This window comes from Pygocentrus nattereri, chromosome 27 (assembly GCF_015220715.1).
Source record: "Pygocentrus nattereri isolate fPygNat1 chromosome 27, fPygNat1.pri, whole genome shotgun sequence".
NCBI classification, from domain to species: Eukaryota; Metazoa; Chordata; class Actinopteri; order Characiformes; family Serrasalmidae; genus Pygocentrus; species Pygocentrus nattereri.
Genome location: NC_051237.1, coordinates 19,665,672 through 19,688,480, shown reverse-complemented (window position 1 = coordinate 19,688,480; position 22,809 = coordinate 19,665,672). Strand labels below are relative to the sequence as shown.

Below are 22,809 nucleotides of genomic sequence, written 5' to 3'. Positions count from 1 at the left end.
ACAGCTTTTTAGAATCACTCACATTTTTGTATTAGATAAAATTATATACAGCACAGACATTTTTATTACTTCATTTTCCAACTAGCTCCCACATGCACATTTTTATATATTCCTATTACAAAATTAACAAGTCTTGACTTTTTTTTCCTTCCCCCAAATACTGATAAGTCTGGTGTTAATGCGAAAGGGATGGTAGCATGGGTGGAATGAAAACTTGGTGATGGTAAGTAAAACAAAGGGAAAGCAACACCTAGTATGCAAATAGATGGAGCAAGGAGCCAATGAGAAAGAGTTACTCCTTGGCCAAGCAAGACTGTTAATCAAACAAACATGTCACCGTATTTCATTTAAACAACACTTACTTAACATCTTACTTAATTTCACTCAATTAAACACATTTATTCAGTAACATTAATGTAAGAGAAATGAAATGATTGCAACCAATAGCAGTACAGTTTAATTTCTTGAACGTGGCAGTTTATACCTGCCACTGACAGCATACTCAATTTAACTAAATAATTCAGCTTGAAAAAGCAGTTTGAATGAATGAAAGAAAACATTCCCATTATCATATTCTAATAATAATATAATGTTTTTTATACATATATATATATATATATATATATATATATATATATGTGTGTGTGTGTGTGTGTGTGTGTGTGTGAAAAATTGTTATGAGAACCAAAAGGTTTCTCATATTGTTATAAGAACCAAAAATGGTTCTTCTATTGTTATAAACACCAACAAGAATTCTTCTGTCATTATGAGCACCAAACAGGGTCCTTCTCTTGTAAATATGCTGTATAGGACCATTTTCAAAAAAATGTATATGTTAATCTATACACAACACATTCTACATTAATCTGAAGAACAATTTCACCATGAAATGAACCATTTAACCATGAAAACTCATGTTTCTAAATACAGCCATTGCCTTCAACAACCTTTGAAGAACCACCTTTTTAAAGTTTGTAGAACTTTAAAACATTCACTCATATGACAATGTCATAGCTGGTCATGTTTAAAAAAGTGCAAGAAGTCTTACAGGCTATGATGAATATGAGAAGCACAGTATGAAACATTGCAGATAGGAATTGTCAGAGATATGATTCATCTTTATGGCAGGTTAGAGACTGACAGGCTACTGGATGAAAGCTGTTATCAGTGACCAAATAAGTATGCCAGTGTTGTTTTGTAAATAATTTCTAGTGCTTGTGTTTGTATTTTCTGTGTGAGGGAAAACGTGAGGCTGTAAATTCCCATCATGGCTCCATGTTTGTTATTACAACCACACACCTAATTTCAGTAAATACACGCAAAGCTCGTCTTTCAGCCTTAAAGTGACAGTCAGGGAGAAGTGAGATGAAAATGCATTAAAAGCTCATAACCATAATTCAAATGCTGGTAATATTTTAAATCACTGCCAGAAATCATTTTAAAACCAGATCGATTGTTTAAAAATACAATCAATATACGTTTAAGCGTATGAGCACAGGGTACACCTCTGAAAACCTACGCGCTTTAAAACTGAACCGACTTCATCTCCCATGATACCTTGCAGCCCGCAGCCCCGCTCCGTAAACAGGCCCCGTTATTGTCCAGCATGGCAGCGGCGCTGTCTAGAGCTCTGAAACTGCCCGGTAAGGCAAACAGCAGAATTACATTTTTATTCATGTATAGAGTTTATTATCTTTGTAGTGGTACAGTTAAAGAGGATGCTGCTTTGTTTGGTGTGTTTTTGCTGTAGTACCGTTATAGCTAAGTTAACCGTTAAGCTGGGGCTTCTCATTACAGTGACGAGGATATACATTATTCAGCACACTGTAGGAGGTTTACATCCTATATTTTTTATTGTACATTTTTAGCTATGTCATGGGTATTTAAAGGTTTTTATCCACCGTTTGTGGCGAGAACGCTATTTGATTTAGTGCTTTAATATTATAGCACTTTTGCTGTTATTAATAATCTGCGATGGTCTTAAACTGTGTGTGTGTTCGGGTACGTATTTCTCTCTTTACCGGGACCAGATGTCCACAGGATGATGAAAAACATGAACGTTTTGACATTCTGTGGGCATTACGTAATTTTTCAGTCCTAAAAACTACAGCTTTTATTAGAAAAGAGTAAAAGATTATCGTTTGATGGCTGGAGACAGGGTTAGGGTTAAGCAACTGCTAATACCTTAACGTTAGCTAGTAAAGCTAGCTAGCTGGGCTGTGTAAGGTAGCTGTGAATGTGGGGATCATAAAGCAGCAGTTAATAGAATAACTTCTTACAGAAGCAGGAGACAGAAGACACAAACATAATCCTCACTTTCATTCATTTTCCAAAATACTAGTGGTTGCTAATTTTGCGAGATCATTGGGAATTATTTTCTATTATATTTACAATTACACACTATATTGTACCTTTCAGTGTGGAAACTCTGTCACTGGTATGATACATTCAGTATCTTCAGTATCTTTAGTTAGGGAACGCAGTGGTGCCATATCTCATTAAAGCTATATTTTTAAGTTACATCGACTCCGTACACCCTGTTTTGCCTCTAAGCAGTCTAGTGTTATTTTAGTTGTGAAACGGTACAATTTTCCCTTGAAAGTGAATGTATTGTAAAATTCATTAAAGGGCCCATATGCTACAATGTTCTTGCATTTCATTATTTCCCTTGAGGTCCAGTTATGACGTTTGGTGTTTTTTTTGCACTAAAAATAGATACATAATTCGTTTTTACACGACCGTTAATCAACCTCTCTGTTCCTTAAAATTAAACAGAGTTACTGCTCCTTTAAGACTAATATATGTAAATGAACTTTATTTTGATTGGCTCTCCTGTACTGCGCTTCATTCAAAAAGCAGTCCAGGCTAAAATACTCCTTATAACTTCAGTGTGAATGGGACCGGCTTATCTGCTGTAGATATATCTAATTGATTAGCTTTTTCATGAAATGTACAAAACAGTGACCTCAAAACAAGCTGTTTTTGCAGCTTAGTTTCCATTTGTTGGCTGCATGGACTGAGGAGTGTAAGTACATAGAAGTAGAACTTACCTAGACAGTACCATATTTTCTGATAGTATAATATACTATCTGTTACACATAAATTAATGCTAGATAATTGACTGGCCACATGTGGAAATTTAATGAAGAAATACCCCATTCAAACAATTAGTTTGTGTTGGTTAGTTGTATGACTGTGTGCCTGCAATACTGGTCTTGCAGTAATGTGAATAAACATCTCAGTGAACCAACACGTGGGTAGTGGTGGGTAGCGCTGTCACTTCACAGCAGAGAGGGCCTGGGTTCGAGTCCCTGGTCAGGCGGCCACGGTCCTTTCTGCGTGGAGTTTGCATGTTCTCTCCGTGTCAGCGTGGGTTTTCTCCGGGTTCTTCGGTTTTCTCCCACAGTCCAAAGTCGGGCTGTTTGGACATGCTAAATTGCCCCTAGGTGTGAGTGAATGTATCTGTATGTCTGTCTGCCTTGCGATGGACTGGCGACCTGTCCAGGGTGTATCCTGCCTTTCGCCCAATGACAGCTGGGATAGGCTCCAGCACCCCCTGCAACCCTGAAGGAGAACTGTCTTAGGAGATGTGTGTGTGTGTGTGTGTGTGTTTTTGCTGAACATTAATGAGACTTCTAAGGGTCAAGGTTCTCTTGTGGGAATTTCCCTGCTTGCTGGAACAATAAGCCCAGCTTTGAAAGTACTGAATTAGATCTAGCTAATAATACGTGTGAGGGTTTAATTGCACATTGGTTGTAACATGTTTGGTAAGCAGCTGCTGTTTCTCATGCTCTAGTACCAAAGTGCTTGGAGTTTTATTGCGATTAAATTCTTCAACAGAATCATTTATACAACTACTCTTATCTATATTTTATAATATTTTGAGTAATATGGTGTTTGACACTTGCAACAGCAATGGAAAAACAGTGTAATAGGTAGATTACTTTTGAGGAAATAAAAATGACTTATGATAAACATAATAGTTATTTTATCTTGCATAAATTGGTTAATTTTTTTTTGGTGATTAAGATTTAGATAGGCTTACATTTAAAAAGGAATTTTTTCCAACACTTCTTTCAATAATGCTACTACTAAAATATCAACAAAGTCATTTATAGTGGTGACTGTCTCATCCTGCTTTCTGGGAGATTTTTTTGCTTTACGCACCTGCAGTAACTACGTGCTCAACAATAATCTTCATTCTTACAACATAAATATTTCCATCCCATCACCACCATTATGAACAATTCTGAGTGTAAGTTTCTCTAGAATGCAGCATTTCACATCAAACTGCTCTGAGTGACTTTATTTCCATCTTAACCATTTAACTGGATTTTTGAAAGATCTATGAACTTTATAAAGTAGTTACAGTTATGTTTAGCAGTGGATGCAGGCTCATGGTAATGGTTAAGGCTGAAGCCACTCCTCGCTGCTCCACTCTTCTTCATGGTTTCGGGTTAACAGCTGCTGGTCATAATCATGGACGTAATAATGTTAGCTAAGTTACTAATAGCATGGTAGAAATGGCAAACTGTTTTTGAGAAGTCAGAGCGTAGCATTCATAAACTTTGGGAATAATTCCCTTGGTTTAAATGTGGTGCATGGACCTTATTTTTTCTTGTTGCTATTAATGTAGCCCATATCTTGATAACTAGCCAGCAGAGCTTCATCAGTAATATCAATTTAGATTAAAGTAAATGACAATTTTGAACATAGCAAACCAATTATGATAGTTTTAAAATATTAAGTAATGGGAAAAATGGATGTTGCATTAAATAGCAATGATATCTTGGCAGGTTCTACTCCTGAAGTCTATATTTATGTTGACCCAGTTCCTCACTGTCTTTTGAGGTAATACTGCATTGGACTGGTTCTAAAGATAGCATTGGGAATTTCCCTTCTGGGAAACAGTGAGACAGGCATGTTATTGAAATGGGGATAGATATGAGAAAGTGTCTAGAAAGTAAAATATACATTCCTATATAGGGCAGTTTCCCAAATACAGAGAAGGAACAAAGTGCTTCCAGCCCACAGGACCCTTTTTAAGCTTTCAGAAATTCAATGAGCATATTTTTTCAGAGATAAGCTGCTGAAAAGTCAGTCTAATATCTGATATTTCCACTCTGCATGGGTTTTTAGGTAAGAAGAGCTCAGAGCTGGGTGAGTATGACCCCTTGACACAGGCCGACAGTGAAGATGACAGTGAGGAGGATGACCTTGTGCTTAATTACCCCCGGAACGGGCTGGGTCGGGGCAGCTGCCTGGGGCCAGGGGCAACAGATCCACGAGGCAGCAGGACAAGACTGGGGGAGGAAGAGGAGCTGGAGGAAGAAGAAGAGGAAGAAGAGAGGGGAGGAGGGCGGGGTATGGGTACAGGGCTGAGGCAGGATGGGGCAGGAGGAGGGGCAGGACCAGGGCAGGTGGGGGATCCAGAGGGTAATAAGGCAAGGGCGCAAGGTGCCATCCGAACCGCAGCTTTTCTTTTGCCTCTTGCCTGTGCCACACTGACTGTGCTGCTGTGTGCATTCCTGGTGCCCTGTAGGCAGGGAGCACTACAACACCACCCGCAGTGGGAGACCCAGTTAGGGGACGTGGGAGGTGAGTGGACTAAATGTACCTTTGTAGTAATAACATATTTGCTCCCATGAGAGTTCTAGTGAGGAAAACTGACAATCAGTGTGTTCTGGGTTGAACAGACACTAAATGGTGCTCATGAGAGAGTCCAGAATAGATGGGGGACCAGTAGACCTCTGTAATGTCTTAATTCATATCTTGACTCATTAATGACCTCATAATTCAGACGACACAGTGACATTTGGTGGGAATGCGTGTTATGATTCCTACCATAATGACCCCTATTTCAGAGGTCTATAAAGTGTTTGTGCAACAGTGCAATTTATTGCTAGTCTTTCTTTGTACTTATATAATGACTAGGAGCATTTTAATAAACACGCTATGGACTTACTATGTTTTTGTGTTTGATAATTACCCTGCTAGAAAACTGGCATAGACTGGCTGTTGGCCAAACAAATGAGCAAATGTTGTCATTTGGATGCTGGTCTACTGGTCAGCAGCAATGAAAGCTGCTGATTATGCTGATTACTACCAAAACCAGCATATGTTGTCTTTTAATTGCTGGTAGAACAGCCAAACCAGCACCAGACCAGCATAGGTCAGCTGTTTTTTTCAGCAGTGTAGCTAACTGATGTTTGCTTACATTAACAATATTTATCATAAGTTATCTAGCAAGCATAGCTAAGGCTAAGCATGTGTGTTTTAGACCTCTGTGTTTAAACACAGTAACCAGAAGCAGTTCTCTTTTTTTTTACTTGGTGTAGTTTTAACACTGAAAATAGCTAACTAGCTGACTCTAGCTGTTTTGCTGGTTTGTGCTGTTGAGGCACATGAGAGAATAGTACTGTGAATGTTGAATAACTTGAACTTTGAATAAATGTCACTGAAAGCAAGTGTTCAAAGTTCAAGACTTTTCTGCTAATATTGTATTGAGAAATGGAATGACAAACACTGTACTGAGCTTACGCAAAATGTGTATCATTAATATAAAAAAAGGTTGATTTTATTAGAATTTTTGTTGTATCACATAGTTCCAGCAGTGACTGACTTCATGCTGACCCAGTGTTAGTAACTTGCTGATCCTAACACTAGCACCAGCATGGACAAAGCCTCTAAAGCTAGAGTCATGAGATTGTTTTGGGGATTTCTGGCTCAGCAGCATTTATTCTACCAACTCAAACTGACAGTGAAATAAGCATTAATGCTGTAAAGGTTTCACTGCTCATGCTTTCTGTTTTTTGTGGTTAAACTTAGAAAGTCCTGAAGTCTCCTCATTCAATACCAGGACAGGGTTATTCTTAAAGACTGGAATGAGGAGTTTCACATTATTTGCCTTCTACTATAAACAGCTGTTGCATACTGAAGTATGGTAATCTTTAGAATAAAAACCTGCACAGTGAAACTGAATGAGTGAACTGATATTATATTCTGTAACATCTGGCTGTGACTCTTACAGGTGTGACGTCACCTCCTCTGGCATTATGGGATGTTGATGGTGATGGAAAGGAAGATTTGCTCATCGCAGTCACTAAAATCTCCAACAGCAGCCAGCCAATCAGTTCCCTAGGCACCAGTAAAGGTACCACACATACACTGTTGAGATAAAAGAAGAGAGAGAAGCCAAACCAAATTCTTTCGCTGTGTACACCAGAGGCCACATTTATAAAATGTACTTGAATTTGATTATTACACACCGGCATGCCTGTTCATACGTCAGGTTGGGAACTTCATACCTACATTTTCACATTAAATTCACATTTTATAAATCTTGACGTAAACATAAACTTTTGCATACGATCATTTTAACGTCAAGTCTTTACAACTGGTCCTTTCATAAATGAAAGCATTTGGTAACCCAAAGCTGGCCAGAGTTGGCCCAAGTGGACTTTTGATTTGGCCCACCAGAAACTCCACCACCTAACTCAGTGAGTTATACTACATATAACTTATCAAATTCTTAATTATTTTTAAAATTGTATTTTTAGTACCAAAATATAGTCATTTTATAAAATAAATTTTTAGAAACTCTTATTTGAAACCTACCTACTTTCTTTATTTGTATATTGCTTTGTCGTTTTTGCCCTTGGCCCGCTACAAACATTGCATCCAAAAAGTTGGCACCGCAAGCTGTTCTGTGTTTGTTTAATTGCACAGAGATGTTATAAATGAGGAGCCCAGTCACTGATTGAAACAAGAGTGGAAAGCTTGTAACACTCAACATCGTGTCTGTTCATGGAGAAGGCTCTGCCCTTCAATAAAAAGAGCCAGTCAGCTCGTTGGTTATGCAGCATGTTACTGCTGGTTCCGAAGGGTCTACCATAGATGGGTTTCCTATCTACATTAGTATCTACATTATCTACAACATTAGTGGGTGCATGCTGCCAGGGGCAAAACCACTTTAGTAAGTTAGAGAGTCATAAGATAATGTTATTCAACTGTTGTAACTGACACAGATTTCACATTGTTTGTAAATTCTTGTTCACTCAAATATAAAATGACATTTCTGAGTTGAACTCTGTCTGTCAGTATGTAAAATTTTAGCTGATAGTTGATTGTCAATATTGGCTAGTCATCAGGGGCTGTATTACAGAAACTTCCTAGGTTAAGATGAAGACTAAGAGGTTAAGAAAAATAAGATTTTTCACAAATTCTTATTACAGAAGCAAACCTTAATCTAGGAATCTTATCTTACAGCTTCTTAACTGAAGTTGGGAAATCTTAACTTACTTAATTGAAGTCGGCAATCAACTGTCACGCCTGTTACCTAGCAACCAACATGCAGTTAGGACAAAATTTAGGAAATGCTGTCTAGACTAGGATGTTTCTGTAAAGCTATTTTCTTATATCTGGAGTTAGGGTAAGATTTTAAACTTAAGAACTGTTGGTCTGTAATAGCTTCTATTATAAATTCAGTTCTAATTGAAGTTGTCTTGGTGACTAAGCAGATAAGATTTCAGACTTACGAAGTTTTTCGAAGATTAGAAATAACTGCCTGGTGTTCAGAGATGGGAGCTGGGTGAACAGACTTTCCTATAAAGACTTTGTTTGTGTCGCCAAGTAACAGGAGAATGCGTGAGTTTTGTGCTAGTTTCGTTTCTGCAACTACATAAAGTTGTGTAGTGTGTGATCTCCAATATTTTACTCACCCAAAAGAAACCAGACGGATTGCAGAACACAGACTGTTTACAGTCTCTTAAGACTTTAAAAGGTTTGTATCCAAGCCTTAGGAAAGAGAGAGAGAGAGGAGTGAAGAGAAGAGGACAGAATTTAAACGCTAACATTATGTTTTTAACGATTAGTTTTTGCAAAACATATTTGCAATTCAATGTTATTGTCTATTGTTATAGTTGCGCAACTATACTGTTATCCGATTCTATTTTATTCTTTCTGCCGTTTCTTTGCTGTGTAACTAGTCCCGCAGTTATCGAGATATTGACGCCGTTCCAACTCCAGATTGTCCGGCTGTGTGATGCGTGCTTATATACAGCTTTATGATCGGATGCACCGATTCCGAACAGCAGCCCAAAATGTGGAATGAAAATGAATGGGGAGGCTGTTGGCAGACTGCCAGACATGATGTCACAATGGCCCCCTCTCTCACACAACACCTACAATCCACGCAGTGAGCTCAATGTCTCACCTGCTCCCAGCTCCCAGGGTTAACTGCTTTTAAGGTGGAACTGCACCAAGATGGCACAGAATTCTAAGGTGGAACTTCAGTTTAAGGTGGAACTAGCCTAACAATAAATTTAAGGTGGAACTTCAATTAACATAGCGCTATGTTTAAGGTGGAACGGTTATTAACATGTCCCTAACTTTAAGGTGAAACAATTAACATAGCAAAAAATTTAAGGTGGAACTGCTGTTAACATAGCACTAAATATGGCACAGTGTTTAAGGTGGAACCTTTTTAAGGAGGCACAAATATAAGGTGGAACTTCAGTTCACATAGCACAAAATTATAGGAGGCACAGAATTTAAGGTGGAACGTTAATTAACATAGAAACAAAATTAAGGTGGCACAGAACTTAAGGTGGAACATGAAATGACATGGCACTAAATTTAAGGTGGCACAATGTTTAAGGTGGAACCTTTTTAAGGAGGCACAGTACTTAAGGCGGAACTTTAATTAACATAGCAATGAAATTAAGGTGGCACAGACCTTACAGTGGAACTTGAAATGACATAGCACTCAATTTAAGGTGGCACAATGTTTAAGGTGTAACCTTTTTAAGGAGGGACAGATTTTAAGATGGAAGTTTTTGTGAGTTGGCAGAGAACTTAAGGTGGAACTTGAAATAACATTGCACTAAATTTAAGGTGGCAGTGTTTAAGGTGGAACTTCTTTTAAGGTGGCACAGATTTTAAGGTGGAACTGCAATTAACCTAGCACTAAATTTAAGGTGGCACAGAAATTAGGATGGAACTCTCTTTAAGGTAGCTCAAATTTTAAGGGGGAATTTCAGTTAACATAGCACAAAACTAAAGGAGGCACAGTATTTAAGGTGGAACTTTTTGTGAGGTGGCAGAGAACTTAAGGTGGAACTTGAAATAACATTGCACTAAATTTAAGGTGGCACAGTGTTTAAGGTGGTACCTTTTTAAGGTGGCACAGACCTTAAGGTTGAACTTTTTGTGAGATACCACAGACCTTAAGGTTGAACTTGAAATAACAATAACATAGCAGTAAATTTAAGGTGGCACAGTGTTTAAGGTGTAACTTTAATTAACATAGTGATACAATTAAGGTGGAATCTTTTTAAGTTGGCACTAAATTTAAGGTGGAACTTCAGTTAACATAGCACAAAATTAGAGGAGGCAGAGTAATGTACATCTACTCATTCAGCGCAGGTCCATAAGATCAAATCCACCGCATTACTGACCCGCACTCTTCCATATGTACGTTTTTCATCTCTCGTTCCTTGTATTGACTTCCATAGTATCCGCTGCCCAACTATCCTGTGTTTCCTTCAGGAAAGGCACATTTCTAGTTATTATTGTTACTGTTATTATTACTATTATTGTTGTGGTAATTTTACTTCAATAAATGTCAATAAAATAATTGCAAACAATGTTTACACTGGAAATTTGAATTTTAGTACCTTTTGATATGCACCTCTTGTTGGTGGGGGATGTCAGAGTGTGGGCTTGCTGCTGCTGCTCAAGAAATTCTAGATGTAACTGCATACAATTATACAAGCAAAAGTGCTATAGGCCTTACTGTAACTAAACCACAGTATTTTGGTCTGCTGCTGGATACTGATTACACCTCATCATGTGTGTGCATGTGTGTGATCTGCTACAATTTACTAGCTGCAGCCCAGTATTAGCTAATCCTTCTCTCTCGCTCCTTTTTTTCTCCCAACTCAAAAATTATTGAATTGTTGAGACTGTTAACTTACATTTTTACCAAAGCATTTAAATCTGTTTATCATACAAGACTCTATTAATCAGTCAGAACATACACAAGTAACTTACACGTACACAAGTAACTTATTTTATTGTAAACAGTACATACACCAATTAGTCACTTCCTTCCTACACTCATTGACCATGTTGTCAGGTTCACTTTACACACAGGTGCACTTTATAGTTCTACAATTAGGGACAACAGTCTGTCTGGTCCACTGCATACTTTGCTATCCCCCTTTAACCCAGGATCCCCATAGAGTAAGTATTAATTGGGCTTGTGTTGGTCATCCTCTGCTCCTTCATCAGTGGTCACAGAATGCTGCCCACAAGACACTAGTGGCTGGATATTTTAGTTGGTGGATTATTCTCAGTCTAGCAGTGATACTGAGGGGTTTAAAAACTCCAGCACTACTGCTGTGTCTGATCTGTTGAGACCAGTACAACACACACTAACACACCACCACACCAGTGTCACTGCAGTGCTAAGAATGATCCACCACTTAAATAATTCTTGCTCTGTAGGGGCCCTTTGGGCATCCTGACCATTGATTAACAGGGTAAAAGGAGCATAACAAATTAACTCAAATTATGCAGAGAAACAGGTGGATTACAGTCTGTAATAGTGCATGCTCATTACACAAGTGTAATGAAGTCTACTGAAGTGGTACATATACACACATACGTCTAAATGAATATATATATATATACACTATATTTCTAAAAAGATTTCACTCACTCATCCAAATAATTTAATGTAGGTGTTCCAATCACTTCCATGGCCACAGGTGTATAAAACCAAGCCCCTAGGCCTGCAGACTGCTTCTACAAACATTAGTGAAAGAATGGGTCACTCTCAGGAGCTCAGTGAATTCCAGCATGGTACCGTGATCAGACGCCACCTGTGCAACAAGTCCAGTCGTGAAATTTCCTCACTACTAAATATTCCACAGTCAACTGTCAGTGGTATTATAACAAAATGGAAGCAATTGGGAACGACAGCAACTCAGCCATGAAGTGGTAGGCCAAATAAAATGACAGCGGATGCTGAAGCGCATAATGAGCAGAGGTCGCCAACTTTCTGCAGAGTCAATTGCTACAGACCTCCAAATCTGCATTGTGCCAAGTATAAAGTTTGGCAGAGGGGGGATTAAGGTGTGGGGTTGTTTCTCAGGAGTTGGGCTCGGCCCTTTAGTTTCAGAGAAAGACCTCTTAATGCTTCAGCAGACCAAGAGATTTTGGACAATTTCATGCTCCCAACTTTGTGGGAACAGTTTGGGGACGACCCCTTCCTGTTCCAACATGACTGCACACCAGTTCACAAAGCAGGTCCATAAAGACGTGGATGAGCCAGTTTGGTGTGGAAGAACTGGCCTGCACAAAGTCCTGACCTCAACCTGATAGAACGCCTTTGGGATGAATTAGAGGGGAGACTGCGAGCCAGGCCTTCTCGTCTAACATCAGTGTCTGACCTCACAAATGCAATACAATTAGGAAACAAGTGTTGTGATAACTTGCCACAGTGTGTTACCTGATACTGATTTAACACCTGCAGAACAGTGGGCCTCGTTCAGTAACCAGTCTTAAGAAGACGTTTCCTCTTGAAACCCACTTATGCAATTTTTATGAAGATTCTGACATTGACCACTGTTTTCTTATTTTCTTTATTCTTATATAAAACATAATCTAGACACACTCAAGAGCCCAAAGGTATGAACAGTTCTGCAGTTTAAGAACACCTCATGAATCTGACATAGACTTTTTCTGTGGACCTTTCTCAAGAACAAATTTAAGAAAAACTTATGAATATATTGGTGAATGAGGCCCATTTTTGTTTTTTTTTAAAGTAATAGTAGTTCTCTCTGTGTCTTTTTCTCTGTAGAGTACAGTGTAGTAGCTCTGCATGGAGTGAGTGGAGAGATGATATGGAGTCGATCTGTGAAGGAGCCTGTGTTCTCCATTCAGTGTGGCCTGCAAACTGCTGCCACTGAAGGTTTCGTGGCTCAGAGAGAGAATCCTCCACCTGTCTGTCTCCTCGTCACTCCGTCATGCCTCACCGCCATCAATGCATCCTCAGGTAACACACCCAGTACTCACTGGCCACTTTGTATGCAACTTCTCCTTTGTATTTCCACTCACTTTCACTATCCAACCAAGAGCTGCTCTCTGGTCAGAAACTGACCATTGATAAAGGGCTAGAGGATGGTTTGATAATTAGCAATTCAATTGAATCTGCCATTGATGCATTGTTTGGTCATTGGTTCAGGTAAGAAGCTGTGGAAAGTCCAGGCAGGGGAGGTGGAGTCTCGGGCTGTAGCTGTTCCTAATCTGCAGGGAGACGTTGTTCCAGACCTGCTGATCGCTGCTCTACCTGCAGACCAGGTAAAATCATGCACAAATGCATGTAAACACACATATACATACACACACACATACACACACACACACACCTTATGACCTTGCATTTTTCCTGAAGGCTTTTTTGATGACATTTCTGTGTCTTTCTGTTACTGAATTTCAGAATTCAGATCTCTCTTTAGTCCTGCACTCAGGGTTGGATGGCTCGTTGATTGGACAGCCAGTGAACTTTACCCTCACAGCACAGGGAAAGCTCATTGGTCCATTGCTGCACGAGACAGCAGCAGGAGCGTACTACATCCTATTTGGTTTAGGTAAAAGTGGCATAACCCCCTCCCCCACCCCCCCTGTCATTTCAATAGTTTTAGCTTTAGCTTGACAAGATATAGTAGTTTGCCATAATAAAATGATCTCTTACCCTGAATGGAGCTGATAAGCCAAGATATGTTTGGTCGTGTTTCAGACATGTACTGGAGCTAGGAGGCTAAAGTAGCTAACACTAAAAGCCACCAGTTTAGTATCATACATTTTTTCATTGCCATACTTTTTATTGCTATATACATACATAATAGTATGTCATACAGCAGGAGTGCCAAATTCTGGAGATCTACAACCCCAGATAATTCATATTTAACACACCTAGATCTAATATTCAGATGTGCCTGAAGGCCTTAACTACATTGATCAGTTGTGTCAGATAAGGACAGGAGCTAAATTCTGCAGACTGGTGGATCTTCGGGACCAGGATAGGATGGGTACCCATGTGCTACAGTGTCAGAAACCACATAAGCAAATCTAATTGAGATTAATTAACTCCACACTATTTGAGGCAAATGTGTTATGACTCAGACATGCACTTTGCACTCTGCTAATTGGTACACTTACTGTATGTTACTTTATGGTACATTTTCATGTGATGAGCCACAACAAAACATGAATGTGACAAAGCATACTGCCAAAAGTGAAAACTACTTAGCTGAGTAACTAATTGTTTTGACTTGAATCCAGTGGATCCCATTGTAGACCTTTACATAGGGATACTACAATAAAGTATCTCTGTGTTAGTGGCAATTGTTATGTGATATGTGATTTCAATGGTAACGTGCAAGCTTTTTGTTGTGTGCAGGCACTGTAGAGGCCATCTCTCTGAGGGATATTTATAGAAAGGCAACAGGCCGGATACCGCTGCCCCCCAGCCTCAGCTTGAGGGACCCCCTCTGGGAGAAACAGAGCAAGACCAACCAGTCCATTCTACACATCTACAGGTTAATATCACACAAATATTTGTACAAATTTATGTATCAATATGGAAACTGTAGCAAAACTGACCCTTAACCTGATCAGGTTTTTCCATACAGATTCCCATAGAGTAAACAGTTTCCAGTTTTCAACAGTGATGTCCAGTTAGAGCAAAAGTGGCTGCATGCTCCAACCACTGAATCTACATATCATATCATCATATATATTGTCTGACTGCTTCATAATTGTAGCTTCTCACTCTCATTCATACAGCTTGTGGATTCTTGTTAACAATCACGTTTTCCACATTGCAGTTACTTTTATTGGTTTATGGCTTGTTCACGTACCCCTACGTCTCCTGCACTGTCCAGTGTAGTCTGTTGAAAGTGCTAAAAGTATCAATCTAAAAGTTATTTAAAGGCTGGGCTACAGTCACAGATTCTGTCATAGCAACACACAGCACAAGTGCAGCTGGGCTTCAGCCTGGACTGCTTGATTTAAGGCTCAAATTAGGTAGATGCATTAACAGGGTAAAATTTTTTTAACATCTTTTTGGACAAACCTAAAAATCTCTGCAGTTCTACACCGATCAGATCACTGATGCACTGCAGTGATACACTGATCAGAAACAAGGATATAATGTTATGCCTGATCGGTGTATGTAGAAGTAGAAACTGATCTGACTTGCTTTTAGTTTTTGAAAGAGATCTTCAGGGATATTTTCCACACCTCAAAAGTACAAGTTGGTTGTACTCTCTGCTTTTCAAAAGTAGTCCCAGTTACAAATTCAGACTTATCAGGCTGTAAAACTCTACATCTCGGCTGTCCAGTTTATTTATTTATTTTTTTGGTTTTGTCTTTTTCTCGGTAACTGAATCAAGTTGTCTTCTCACAGTAGAAGGATGGAGTGAAACACTATTGGATATTTTCAGATCTGTAGCAAGAGTAAAGCTTAATTTTGTCCTGTCCTAAGTACTGTTTATCTGATGGGGACAGTTATGGTGGTCTGCCATGACTTGCAGGATCTTCTTTATGCAAGTGGATTATCTTATATCTAATAACCTCAGGAAAATCTCTAGGAAAATGTTTATGATTTTATTAAATGATCAAAGGGTGGTCTTTGACTTTTGCACAGTATTGTGTGTATATACATAAAAATGAATTACATTAATGAAGTGCATGCCTCCCAAATTTTGTCTTGCAGTGGTTCTGAGCCAGCTGAGTATTTGCTGCCTCTGGTGGCTGGAGTGTGTAATAACCATAACAACCTAGATCCTCAGTCTAACCGTAACTCGAGCCGCAGTGACTGGGTGTTGCTGAACTCTAACAGCAGGATCTCCATTATCAGAGAGAGGGACACTCACAATGCCTGGACAGTCAACTCTTCCGCCATACACAGGTATCACTGGGAGTGTGTGCGAGGGACAGAATATGTGTTAGTGAATGAGTGGAGTTTGGCCTTTGTGTGAGTAACTAAACTTTGGCAACGTGTGTGGAACACACGGTTCAATTTTAATCTAAAATATCTACAAATAGAGTTTGTAATTCATTACAAATGATACTTATTTTGTATTTGTGTGAAAGATTGCAGTCCCTATGTTTCTATGCAAAGACTTTTTTGTGGAAAACATTTTAATGCTTAGGAGCATAACGCATTTACATATAAATGTAGTCTTCTGACAGATTTCTCTCACGTGCCTCTTACAACAAACACAAGCAGCATGGCAGAGAGGCATGGCTGGACTGAAAAGGGAACAAGAGCATTTGTAAATGGATCACTACCACTTTTTATCACTTACAGAGAGGTGTATGCCAGAGAAACATGATCTCTTGTGCAGTGGTTCTGAGAGAAAAAAAAAACATAACATTGGTGCCATATTCTTGCATCTTAGTGCACAGCCTCACTCACTGACTCATGTTTAACAAGATTGTCCACACAATAATTTACCAGTACACTATACACAAACTCTCACACAGTAAAACACCTGGAGACACTAAAACTTCATACAGTAAAATTTTTAGCTTGGGAGCGCTTGCGAACTTGTAGAAGGTACTGGGTATTGATAACAATTAATGACTAGAAAATGACTAGAAATTTAACTTGTAGATGTGCAGAAAGTACTGGACATTAATTAAGATTATTGAGTATGGGTAGAAAATGAGCTTGTTAACATGCAGAAAGTACCGAACATTGATAAAGGTTATCGATTATGAGTAGACAATGAGTTTGTGGAGGAAGTGTAAAAAATGCAAAGAACACTTTTGTGGGTGGGGCACGGACATGTCCTTTGAATCATACCTGAGCCGCTGTCTGTCTCTGTAGCCGTCCTGCTGTTGGTCATTTTAATGATGACGGAGTTCCTGACTTGCTCATCCAACAATCTGCCAATGGAGTCCGAAAGGTATTACACAATTACACCTGATACACACACCTTTACTTGCGGATACACATACTTTCACATATTAATATACTTCTACACCTGCTCATTTTTCTCACTCTCTCTCTATATCTCAGGTTCAGATTATTGACGGAGCCCGAGGTGTGTGTGTGTGGGAAGCAGAGTTTGTGTGTCCTCGTCTCGTTCTGGAAGGTTCCTCCATTTTGACCACAGGTGGCCTGTCTGTGTTTCTGTTCTGGGCTGGAGACCCTCTGCCCCCCTCCAGGAATGCTACCAAGGCAAGACTTACTAATGTAGTAACTCTCTAATATGTAACATTTATTTTTTTAAAAATCAGTTAATGAAAGTAAGTTAGCTTCCTTTCGACTTTCATCACATGACTGTCCACTTTGAAAAATCTAAAGTTGTGCAACCCCTAGTGCGGAATGTTTAATGGTATGATTACTGTGTGTATTTGTGTTTTCCGTGTAACAGGTGAGCACATCTGAGCCGGTTCTCCGCAGGCTTTTTCTCCTGCACCCAGCATATCCCACAATCCTACAGCAGCTCATCACCACCACAGACACAGCGCTGACAGCTACAGGTAACACATACACTCACTAAATACAACAGCTTGACTCCATGACCTAAAAATATGTTTTGTTCTTGTTATTTACAAAAGTTATCTGTAAGCTAAAAGATTACTATGTAGAAAAAATCCAATATGATTTAGTTTCTGTTCCATCTGAAAGATAACAGATTAATTTTTATTGCAAACAAGAAATCTTCATGAAAGAATATTATATATTACTGGTGACAAATAATTGTCTGTCTCAACCATTCACACCTGATGTAATATACAATTGTGTGTGTGTTAGGGCACCCTTGTCCTACTCACATGTTTTTGTTTTTTGAAGAGAAAATAAATAAACACAACCTTTGCAGCACACTTTTAAAAACAATGACACTTTTCTGCAAATGTTAATGCACTCTTACTTTATATTTGATTAACTTAGGCCAAAATTGACTACTTAGGACTCATTAGGCAGGTCAAGAATTGTCATTAGGAATTGTCAGCTGTTCCGACATGGTGGTGTGGTGTGTAGCACTGTCGCCTCACAGCAAGGAGGGCCTGGGTTCAATTCCCTGGCCGGGCGACCGGGGTCCTCTCTGTGTGGAGTTTGCATGTTCTCCCCGTGTCTGCATGGGTTTCCTCTGGTTTCCTCCCACAGTCCAAAGACATGCAGTCAGGCCAATTGGGTAAAATGATCAAATTGTAAGTCGCTCTGGATAAGAGCGTCAGCCAAATGCCGTAAATGCCGTCAGCTGATGACTATTCCAGAAATAAATTCTATGACTTTTCAAACTTTGTTCTAACTCTCAACAACCATGGGCTCCTCTAAGCAACTGGCTGAGGATCTGAAAATGAAGCTAATTCATGCCTGCAAAGCAAGGGGAAAGCTATAGAAAGATACCAAAGTGCTATCACTGCTTTAAGAAGTAGCAATTAATGGGAAATGCAGAAGTCAAGCCAAGATGTGGAAGGTGTAGAAAACTCTCAGAACAGCTTGTATTCTGGCCAGAAAGGCAAAGTAAAACCTCCATTTGACAACAAAGGACCTGCAGAAATATTTACATTCAGGAACATAGTGCAATTCTACCATATAGTGTTGTTTGAACATACATGATATTCATGGATGAGTTATCAGAAGAAAACCTTACCTGCAGCCCTATCACAGAACACTGTGGACTAATGAAGTAAAAATGGAGCTCTTTGGCCACAATCATCAAGGGTATGTCTGGAGAAAAAGTGTTTGATGAAAAGAACATCTTGTCAGCTGTTGAGCATGCAGGTTGATATATTATGCTTTGGGGTTGTATGGCAGCCAGAGGAACTGGAAACATTGCACAGGTAGATGGAAAATTCTGGAAGCAAATGTGACACAGTCAGTTAAGAAAGCTGAGAGGAGGCTGACTTCAGGACCAGTTTAAGAAATGCAAGCAATTTCCCTCAGAGTATCTGGACTTGAACAACATTGAACATGAAAGGTGTAGATCTTAAACATACTGTGGATGCATGATGGCCCACGAGTAGAACTAAAAGCATTTGGCGAGGAAGACTGGATGAAAACAACAATAGAAAAACTCCTTGTTGGCGATAAAAAGCGTTAGCAAGCTGTGATATCAGCCACTAAGCTTAGTGGCATATTAGTACTTTTTACTAAGCACTGACTTTTTGCCACAATTTAATATTAATGTTTCAGATTTTTTTTTGTTGTAATTCAACCAGGGGTGCCTAAATATTTTAATAAAACTTATCTTTTGGTGACTTTATCTTCAAGGTAAAGTTAGCTTCAACTGCAAGTGTTAAGATACAGTTTTCAACTATAGACAGAAACAGCTATAGCAGAAATAAATAAACCTCACTCACTGCTGTCCTCTAAAGTTGTTACTGGGCCTGTTATATGTTCCAACTTAAACTGTTTTCATGAAAACCTGGCTTACGTGATGTCCTTTGCTTTTTCTCATTAATTATATTTTAGCTTTATATTGGGAGGGGACAAAATCACCTCAGAATAAATGTGCAAAAAAGGCTTTACACTCATCAACCTCCGCCTCTGTTCTCTTTAGTGAGCTATCAGAACGTGCATAAGGACGCCTCCTATGTGGTGGTTCTGTCCCGCCCCATTTCTGGCCTGGGTCTGGGGGCTCAGGTGGTGAAGAGTTTGAGCGTGAGAGCATCTCTGACATCTGCGCTAACTGTACGTCTGGGACAGGACAGTAAAGCCAGTGGCCCACTTACACCCACCGCCTTCCAAATCAACAAATTATTCAAACAGCTCTCCTTCAGACAGGTGAGAAACCCTGAGACTTTCACACCAACCCCAAAGAATAAAACTGAATCAATCTTAAAATCCTAGGAAACCGTGCAAAACATGAAAGATGATTGTATGATACTAAAGTTAAATTACACTAAAATATATGATACTACATATTGTTATATTAAATGTCCAGCAAAGTTTAAATGAAATGAGACAGAAGTATAAAAAACATGACTTTATCTGACCTATCTGAGAACTGTTGGGGCCTAATAATCTGATGAGCCTCATAATTGACAGCTGTCAGTACAACAGTCCTAGACTGCTACATCTTTGAAGCAGAAAGAAATTAGTGAAATGGGCTCTACTTATACAGCTTGTGTTGTAGACTGCCCACTGAGACCACTCACTAAAAACATTATCCAGCTTTTATATGGCAATCTCTTAAAAGAGGACAATGTTCTTTCCCGTTGAATTTGCATTCAAGGAACATTGGCATGGCCAATTGACCAAGCTTGCTAGGTTAGCTTTTGTTTGTTGTTAGCTTCCTTGCATGAGGTTTTATTGATCTTGAACAAATAGAGACTGAGGTTGTTGGGGAAGATAGTTCTGTTACAGATGTGTTGGTGCGACAAACCACATAAGCCGTTGGGGCTGAGGAGGGTACTGATTTCGTATTCATTAACTAAAACTATTATGTATCCCATAATACATTGAAAAATACAAACGACATAAGCCATTCTTTGGGCACTGGAGAGTCATTGCCAGGACAAACTTTATACATGTAGTTTGTGTACCCACAAAATGAACCTACTTAGAACAACGGATTTAAAATACGGATTTAGGTTTCCTGGGGGTTCAGTTTTCTGCTTCCTTCAAAACCACAGCAGTAAATTGATAATTTGGTGAAAAATACCAAATTCCCCCTCGACCCCCACTTCTTTGGTTTTAGCACTGTAACTACAAGGTTAACATAGCTAAGAAGCAGAGCAGAGTATTGAAATGTAACACTTTTATGGTACTGATCAAATCACTTTAATTTAGGGATGCACCAATCCAATTGATTTTTATGGAAGATTGTAATTCCTGAAAAACACACTGATCAGCCAAAATAAAATTAATATATTTTCCAATTGCATGTTTGTCCCACCGCGACCCTGACGGAGAAGCGGCTTAGAAAATGGATGATGGATGGATGTTTGTCCCAATTGTGCACTGGTGTTGATTGTGATGTGTTTATTCCGATCTTGACAAGTTACAGTCGTGCTTCCCAAACTTCAGTACCATAAAGTCAGTCTTCATGAGCCAATGGACATGCTTGTTCCAAAATGGACTTGTGACTGGTGTCAAAGTTACATTTTGTTTGCATGATATTAACCTCATGATTAGTCTGCGCTTAATCTTACAGTCAGTGAATTTGGTCACGTCCAATTAGCTCTAGTGAGGAACTGATGAGTAACATTCAGGAATCAGTCTCAATATCAGATATTAATATCAGTTCAAAAGCTAGCAAGTAATGGAAGCTTATACCCAAACAATTAGCATTATGCTTACTTCATGCCTAAATCATCATACACCTGCCTCAAACTGTGCGGTGTAGTTAAGTCATTTCAAATAGATGTGCTTTTGCACTTTCACAATATTGTTTTTATTATTTATAACACTAACATACTGTTACCTATAAAAATGCAATCTCTTTTGTTTTGTTTTTTTATCTGCAGTGAGAGACTGTTAAAGCTCCTCCATCACTAGCTATGGAAACCTGCCACCAAGCAACAAGCAGACACCCATATGGATCCCTTTGAACCCCTTTGCAGTTCATGCAACTATAGCTCTGCTTTTAAATCCATTTTATCCTGCAGCATGTTGTAAAATTGTACTAATCACTACCTAAGTGGCCATTCCACTTTGTTGTTTTTTTTTTTTTTTTTTTTAAAGTGCGTAAGTGCGATTGTATTTATTGGTATTTATTTCCTGGGTGCTGGTGATGAAGTTTTGCTCCTTTAACTTGAATGCAGAACTGACCGTAAAGACCACTAATAATGGTATGTGATCCACTGACTGTAAACAGTTTTTGCGATTTTTAAAGAAATATGTATATATGGGATAAATGTAAAATGAGGGCATTGAACACGTTCTGAACCTAATGTAAATATAATATTTAAATCAGTGTTTTTGGGATGAGCCACTGCAGGCTAAAAACTCTATTTTTACTTTATTTGGTACCCTTTCATCTGAAATAGGAATTGTTCCTTTTTTCCCAAATTTCTGCATAAATCAATCATTGAATAGTAAACAGCGTCATTTAGAGTGGTTTAATCTGATTTTCTTACAGCGTTGGTGATAGGAACCAGAGGCCTACAGTGCAAATACAGCCATTTTATTTACCATTCAGAATGAGCGATGAACTGACATGTCCTCATGTTTGTAATGTTGATAATGGTCAGTGGTAAATCTTTTAAAAAAAACTTTATTCCTTGCCTGTGTCTTTCCACCATGAATGTTTTTAAAAATGGTTTAGGTCAGTGTTATTTCAGAACTATCATAAAACAATATCTAAGATATCAGATAGCATATTTGTAACCATTTTGTGTAACAGCTTTTTTTGTGACAGCTTTTAGAGGCACTAAACACTCCAGATGTCTGATTCCCACCACTGTGAGCTATTATGAGCACAACCAGAACATATCAAACTGAATGAATTTTATTCTTTATTGAATTATGCAGAATCTGTATTTTCTTGAGTATTTTATTTTTTCTTTATTCACTCGAGCTGATGTTCTTTTCTCTCTGTTAACTCCATCTGAATGTGATATGTAGATATGTGGCTCTAATGCTGTACAGTAGACCTATTTATTGCACTCATCAAAGCACTGGAAAGTAACTCTTCCTGAATTTTTTGTGTGAGAAACTAAACAAGCTCTTGTAGAATAGAGACTTTTGGTTCGTGTTCTGTTTGAAATGGATTTCTAATTGCTGCAATTTTTTGAATTAGCTGAACAATAAAAACCATCGAGCTGCTAAAGTACAGA

The 22,809-nt window shown here is 38.8% G+C and overlaps 1 protein-coding gene across 1 annotated transcript; it reads left to right on the top strand.

The window, feature by feature from the left end:
• Positions 1–1,549: 1,549 nt before the first annotated feature.
• fam234b (family with sequence similarity 234 member B) lies at positions 1,550–22,809 on the top strand. Its single transcript, XM_017683197.2, has 13 exons — positions 1,550–1,643; positions 5,140–5,598; positions 7,031–7,153; positions 12,866–13,060; positions 13,250–13,365; positions 13,505–13,655; positions 14,468–14,606; positions 15,785–15,979; positions 16,904–16,982; positions 17,096–17,257; positions 17,454–17,562; positions 19,590–19,813; positions 21,499–22,809. Exons 1-13 carry the CDS (start codon positions 1,607–1,609, stop codon positions 21,499–21,501), a joined length of 1,992 nt encoding a protein of 663 aa, XP_017538686.1. The 5' UTR covers positions 1,550–1,606; the 3' UTR covers positions 21,502–22,809.

Excerpts from the sequence above, each read along its gene's own strand:
- fam234b (XM_017683197.2), top strand. The coding sequence starts at position 1,607 with ATGGCAGCGGCGCTGTCTAGAGCTCTGAAACTGCCCG. Across the intron at positions 7,154-12,865 it reads TTCCCTAGGCACCAGTAAAG|AGTACAGTGTAGTAGCTCTG; the intron begins GTACCACACATA and ends TTTTCTCTGTAG. Across the intron at positions 13,656-14,467 it reads CTACATCCTATTTGGTTTAG|GCACTGTAGAGGCCATCTCT; the intron begins GTAAAAGTGGCA and ends TGTTGTGTGCAG.